The 7,032-nt window shown below is 42.5% G+C and overlaps 1 protein-coding gene across 1 annotated transcript in view; it reads left to right on the top strand.

The window, feature by feature from the left end:
* The first annotated feature begins 4,150 nt into the window (after positions 1-4,150).
* TMX4 (thioredoxin related transmembrane protein 4) overlaps positions 4,151-7,032 on the top strand; it is a 55,207-nt gene continuing 52,325 nt past the window's right edge. Inside the window, exon 1 of the mRNA XM_055543367.1 lies at positions 4,151-4,489. Coding sequence (XP_055399342.1) covers positions 4,311-4,489 — 179 coding nt within the window. The 5' untranslated portion in view covers positions 4,151-4,310. The remainder of the gene's footprint in view (positions 4,490-7,032) is intronic.

The raw sequence follows: 7,032 nt of genomic DNA, 5'->3' as shown, positions 1-7,032 counted from the left end.
ACTTTTTCATTCCAGTCCCCTATGATGAAAAGGACATCATTTCTTTGGTGTTAGTTCTAGGAGGTCTTATAGGTCTTCACAGAACCATTCAACTTCAGCTTCTTTGGCATTTGTGGTTGGGGCATAGACTTGGATTACTGTGGTACTGAATGGTTTGCCTTGGAAACGAACAGAGATCATTCTGTCGTTTTTGAGATTGCACCCAAGTATTGCATTTAGGACTTTTTGTTGACTATGATGGCTATTCCATTTCTTCTAAAGAATTCTTGCCCAGAGTAGTAGATATAATGGAATTATATCATCTGAATTAAACTCACCCATTTTAGTCCATTTTAGTTCACTGATTCCTAAAATGTTGATGTTCACTCTTGCCACTCCTGCTTGACCACTTTTAATTTACCTTGATCCATGAATCTAACATTCCAGGTTCCTATGCAATACTGCTCTTTACAGCATCAGACTTTACTTCCATTACCAGTCACATCCACAACTGGGTGTTGTTTTCACTTTGGCCCCATCTCTTCATTCTTTCTGGAGTTATTTCTCCACCCTTCTCCAGTAGCATATTGGCACTTGCCGACTTGAGGAATTCAACTTTCAGTGTCCTATTTTTTTGCCTTTTCACACTGTTTATGGGGTTCTCAAGGGAAGAATACTGAAGTGGTTTGCCATTCCCTTCTCCAGTGGACCACATTTTGTCAGAAATCTCCACCATGACCTGTCTGTGTTGCGTGGCCCTACACAGCATGACTCAGAGTTTCACTGAGTTAGACAAGGCTGTGGTACATTTGATCAGTTTGGTTAGATCTCTGTGATTGAGGTTTTCAGTCTGTCTGCCCTGTAACGAATAAGGATAAGAGGCTTATGGAAGCTTCCTAATGAGAGAGACTGACTGTGGGGAAAAACTGGGTGTTGTTCTGATGGGTGGGGCCATGCTCAGTAAGTCTTTAATCCAAATTTCTTTGATGGGTGGTGCTGTGTTTCCTCTCTGTTTGTTGGCCTGAGGCCAAATAACCCAGATAACCACAATGGTGTGATCGCTTACCTAAAGCCAGACATCCTGGAGTCTGAAGTCAAGTGGGCCTTAGGAAACATCACTAGGAACAAAGCTAGTGGAGGTGATGAAATTCCAATTGAGCTCTTTGAAATCCTAAAAGATAATGCTGTGAAAGTGTTGCACTCAATATGTCAGCAAATTTGGAAAACTCAGCAGTGGCCACAGGACTGGAAAAGATCAGTTTTCATTCCAATCCCAAAGAAGGGCAATGCCAAAGAATGTTCAAAGTACCACATAATTGCACGCATCTTAAAGAAGAAAAGTTAAAATTTTACATAACCTCCCACTGCTTCTGCCTCTATAACTCAGCCTGCTCCTTGCAAAGTCTGGATCACATAGGTCTCAGAAAATGGGGGCTCACAATACAAGGAACTAGAGCTTATTTCACTCACCATTGTCCTGCTCTTTGCAATCACCCAGACCCTGCAGACCCACAAGCCTGCTTAATTATGCCTGTTCATGTGTAAAAACTTTATAACTCCTTTGTTTGGGGCTCAGAGCTTGGAGTGTTAACTCCTCTGGGCCCGCCGGCATAATAAACCTGAGATCTCCAACTCTCCAAGTGTGGTGCTTGGTTTCTCATAGTACTGGTTTCTGCAACAATCTCACATGATAGCAAAGTAATGCTCAAAATTCTCCAAGTGAGGCTTCAAAAGTCTGTGAACCAAAAACTTCCAGATGTTCAAGATGGATTTAGAGAAAGCAGAGGAACCAGAGATTAAATTGCCAACATCCATTGGATCATTGAAAATGCAAGAGAGTTCCAGAAAGCTATCTACTTCTCCTTTATTGACTACGCCAAAGCCTTTGACTGTGTGGATTACAATAAACTGCAGAAAATTCTTCAAAAGATGGGCATACCAGACAGCCTTACCTGCCTCCTGAAAAATCTGTATGCAGGTCAAGAAGCAACAGTTAGAACCAAACATGGAACAGTGAACTGGTTCCAAATTGAGAAAGAAGTACATCAAGGCTGTATTGTTGCTGTAAGGAGAGTGCAGAGAAAAAAAGAGCGAGCCGGGCAGTCAGGCAAGAAAAGGAAATTTATTAGAGAGAAAAGAGAGGGTGACTGGCTCTAAAGGAGAACCAGCGTTCTCCCTTTATGACGGAGTCCTTCTTATACCCCACCAATGAAAAATTATTTGAAGGGATGGTCACATAGCTAGAGGTCTGGAATCTGGTCCTCTCGCAGCTTTGAGAAGTTAGGCACCAGCGAAATAACATGATGCCATTTGGACAATTTGGTCAGTCTCACAGAACACTGTGATTTATTCTTTGTTTGAGAGGTTGACATAATGAGCTATTTTATCAATGAGACCCCATGTGGGTCCTATCAGTCACCCTGCTTATTTCACTTATATGCAGAGTACATCATGAGAAATGCTGGGCTGGATGAAGCACAAGCTGGAATCAAGATTGCCAGGAGAAATATCAGTAACCTCAGATATGCACATTACACCATCCTTATGGCAGAAAGTGAAGAGGAACTGAAGAGCATCTTGATGAAAAGTGAAAGAGGAGAGTGAAAAAGCTGGCTTAAAACTCAACATTCAAAAAATGAAGATTGTGCAATCCGGTCCCATCAGTTCATGGCAAACAGATGGGGAAACAACAGAAACAGTGACAGATTTTATTTCTTGGGCTCCAAAATCACTGCAGATGGTGACTGCAGCCATGAAATTAAAAGATGCTTGCTCCTTGGAAGAAAAGCTATGACCAACATAGACAGCATATTAAAAAAAGAGACATTACTTTACTAACAAAGGTCCATCTAGTAAAAGCTTTGGTTTTTCCACTAGTAATGTATGGATGTGAGAGTTGGACTATAAATAAAGCTAAGCACTGAAGAATGGATGCTTTTGAAGAAGACTCTTGAGAGTCCCTGTAAGGAGATCAAACCAGTCCATCCTAAAGGATATCAGTCCTGAATATTCATTGGAAGGACTAATGCTGAAGCTGAAGCTCCAGTACTTTGGCAACCTAATGTGAAGAATTCACTCATTGGAAAAGATTCTGATGCTGGGAAAGACTGAAGGCAGGAGAAGGGGATGACAGGGAATGAGATGGTTGGATGGCATCACTGACTCGATGGACATGAGTTTGAGCAAGCTTCAGGAATTGGTGATGGACAGGAAGCCTAGCGTGCTGCAGTTCATTGGGTTGCAAAGAGTCAGACACAACTCAGAACAACTCAGCTGTTGTTGTTATGTCAGCTAAGGTATGATTGTCTCTGCCGGCAAAATTCACCTTTCTCTTTCTCACCTGTAAGTACAGATTGGATACTGATCTCATGTTCCTTGCAATACTCTTAGTTGTATAGTTGTCTTTAAGTCCAGGACAGAAATGACTGTTTTTCATGATAAGTGGACCACACTATGCTTTACATATGTAATAAATTCTTTTAAACCACACTTTGTAAAAGCACACCCGGCCTCTAATGGTAATTGTCATACATTCTTGGGTGTGGTAATCTCAAGGTACAGATGCATCAAACGTGTATCTGGAAAGAGATTTGCAAATAATTTAAGGTTACTCTCATTTTAGATCTGACAAATGTGTAGCCAAGAGGAACTCGAGGTCCAGTTTATTGCAACTGGCACTATTCCTATAAACTGATTCATTTTATCTGTTAGCATCCATGCTTTAAACAATATTTTTTTGTGTGAAATTAAATTCATTTTTGTAAAAATTAAAATTGCACGGTCTGGTTTCATTATTTACTATTAGGCAGTGCTACTTCGTTATACACATGCAAAAAGTACTTAAAATTTCCTCTCCTTTTCAGTAAGGGATGCCCAACGCATCCCTTCTTTTTCATTACAGTAAAACAGTTTATTTGCAGTCCACTGTTGCTATTTTTGCTATCATTGAATAGAGGATGCATATTTTAATTACTGGCCACTTTTCTCTTTAGAAAGAAACCAAATGCGCCAACCCGTTACTTGGCAGTAGCCAGTGAGGCTCTGATTATGCAACATTGGGTCACTGCTTATCTTCAACACTGCCGTCCGTCCGGAAGAAAGGACGGCCGTTGCCAAGGCAACCGACGCCCCCGGCAACGGCGAGTCTAGGCGGAAGGGGGCGTGGCCTCGGTGGCCCAGGCCTGTAAGAGGCGGGCCGCCGCCGGCGCAGCGGGCCGGGTAGGTCTGTGGGCCGGGCGGGCCTCTCGGCGCACCATCTGGGAAGGCCGGGTCTGCGAGCCCGGCGCGCCCTTCTCCGTAGCTTCGGGAAGAGCCCGGCTCCGCGGCCCGGTATGGCGGGCGGGCGCCGCGGCCCGCTGTTCGCGGCGCTCCTGGCCGCCTGGATCGTGGCGGTGGCGGAGGCGGAGGCCGACCTGGAGCAGGCCGCGCGGACGCCGGAGCGGAGCCTGGTGCGGCCCATGACAGCTTCCAACTGGACGCTGGTGATGGAGGGCGAATGGATGCTGAAATTGTGAGTGTGCCTGCCCGCCCCCGCCACACCCTCCCAAGCCAGCACTGCCCAAGGTCTCGACCTGGGCCCAGACCCACGCAGACAGGGACTTGCCTGGCCTGGCTGAGCCCAACCTCCCCGCTGCGCAGGCGTGTCTGGCCTGCCCCATGAGGGCCCTGGGTGTAGGGCGTCACCCTGCCTGGCTTCTCCGCTGCTTTGGGAGGAAGTGTTTTATGGCCGGGGTGGGTAAGCGGTTTACCCAGGGGATGAAGGGGAACAGAAATCCTAAGGGGTTTGGATTTAGGTCCTACCTGAATTGTCTAGTGGTTTTCCCTACTTTCTTCAATTTAAGTATGAATTTGGCAATGAGGAGTTCATGATCTGAGCCACAGTCAGCTCCCAGTCTTGTTTTTGCTGATTGTATAGAGCTTCTCTATCTTTGGATGCAAAGAATATAAGCAATCTGATTTCTGTATTGGCCATCTGGTGATGTCCCTGTGTAGCATCTTCTCTTGTGCTGTTGGAAGAAGGTTTTTGCTGTGACCAGTGCGTTCTCTTGGCAGAGCTCTATTAGACTTTGCCCTGCTTCATTCTGTACTCCAAGGCTAAATTTGCCTGTTACTCCATGTATTTCTTGACTTCCTACTTTTGTATTCCAGTCCCCTATAATGAAAAGGACATCTTATTTGGGTGTTAGTTCTAGAAGGTCTTGTAGGTCGTCATAGAACTGTTCAACTTCAGCTTCTTCAGCATTACTTGTCAGGGCATAGACTTGGGTTACTGTGATATTGAATGGTTTGCCTTGGAAACATTGAGATTGCACCCAAGTACTGAATTTTGTACTCTTTTGTTGACTATGAGGGCTACTCCAGTTCTTCTAGGGATTTTTGCCCACAGTACCTGAAGAACTATGGATGGGGGTTTGTGACATTATACAGGAGGCACTGATCAAGACCATCCCCAAGAAAAAGAGATGCAAAATAGGTCTTACAAATAGCTGTGAAAAGAAGAGAAGTGAAAGGCAAAGGAGAAAAGAAAAGATACACCCCTTTGAATGCAGAGTTCCAAAGAATATCAAGGAGAGATAAGAAAGCCTTCCTCAGTGATCAGTGCAAAGAAAGAGGAAAACAATAGGAAGGGAATGACTAGAGATCTCTTCAAGAAAATTAGAGATACCAAGGGAACATTGCAGGCACAAATGGGCACAATAAAGGACAGAAACGGTATGGACCTAACAGAAGCAGAAAATATTAAAAAGAGGTGGCAAAAATACACAGAACTATGTAAAAGAGATGTTCATGGCCCAGATAACCACGATGGTGTGATCACTCACTTAGAACTAATATAGTTATGTAAAGTTTAAAAATAAAATAAAATTAAAAAAAAAAGGTTAATGGTAGATATTTGTACCACTTTTGCAGAATTTATTTGTTTGATATTTTATCAAATTAAAAATTTATAAAGTAAAAAAAAAAAAAAAGAACCAGACATCCTGCAATGCGAAGTCAAGAGGGTCTTAAGCATCACTACGAACAAAGCTTGTTGAGGTGATGGAATTCCAGCAGAGCTATTTCAAATCCTAAAAGATGATGTTGTTAAAGTGCTGTACTCAATATGCTAGCAATCTTGGAAAACTAAGCAGTGGCCATTGGACTGGAAAAGGTCAGTTTTCATTCTAATCCCAAAGAAAGACAATGCCAAAGAATGCTCAAACTACCACACAGTTGCACTCATCTCACACGCTAGCAAAGTAGTGCTCAAAATTCTCCAAGCCAGGCTTCAACAGTACGTGAACCGTGAACTTCCAGATGTTCAAGCTGGATTTAGTAAAGACAGAGGAACCAGAGATCAAATTGCCAACATCTGTTGGTTCATCAAAGCAAGAGAGTTCCAGAAATATATCTACTTCTTCTTTATTGACTGTGCCAAAGCCTTTGACTATGTGGATTACAACAAACTTTGGAAAATTCTTAAAGAGATGGGAATACCAGACCACCTTACCTGCCTCCTGAGAAATCTGTATGCAGGTCAAGATGTAACAGATAGAGCTGGACATGGAGAATGTTTGGGCTCTGATTCAGGATGACACTTGTAAGCTATATAGACACTTGAGATCTTTTTAGAAGTTCTCTTTCCTTCGAGTTCACTTCAGAATAGGTCAATACAAAGTGAGGCTATAAAGGAAAGAGGATTTAAACCATTATGTATATCCAAATTCAAGAGTCTGTGTGCTTATCCTGAAGAAAATTTGGCTCTTTGTGATACTCCTTTGACAAAATTCAACATTTAAAAAATAAAATTTAACTTCAGTACTATTATAGACCTACTATAAATTTCTAGGAATTTTTTCAAACATCTAATAAGTTATCACTTTGTTTAGATGAACTGGTCATAATAAATGGAGATTGTTAAGTATCCACTGGTGATATATTTAATATCTCTAAAGAAGAAAATTAGGAGGCTTTCTGATAATGTTGGGTTGGCGAAAATTTTGTTCAGAATGACCCAACCCAGTATTAAAATTTTAACATTATTTTGAATGACAGTTCTTCATTTGTTCATTT

The sequence above is a fragment of the Bubalus kerabau genome, chromosome 13, assembly GCF_029407905.1.
Source record: "Bubalus kerabau isolate K-KA32 ecotype Philippines breed swamp buffalo chromosome 13, PCC_UOA_SB_1v2, whole genome shotgun sequence".
NCBI classification, from domain to species: domain Eukaryota; kingdom Metazoa; phylum Chordata; class Mammalia; order Artiodactyla; family Bovidae; genus Bubalus; species Bubalus kerabau.
Note: the sequence above shows the minus strand (reverse complement) of the source record. Positions and strands in the feature narration are given on the sequence as shown.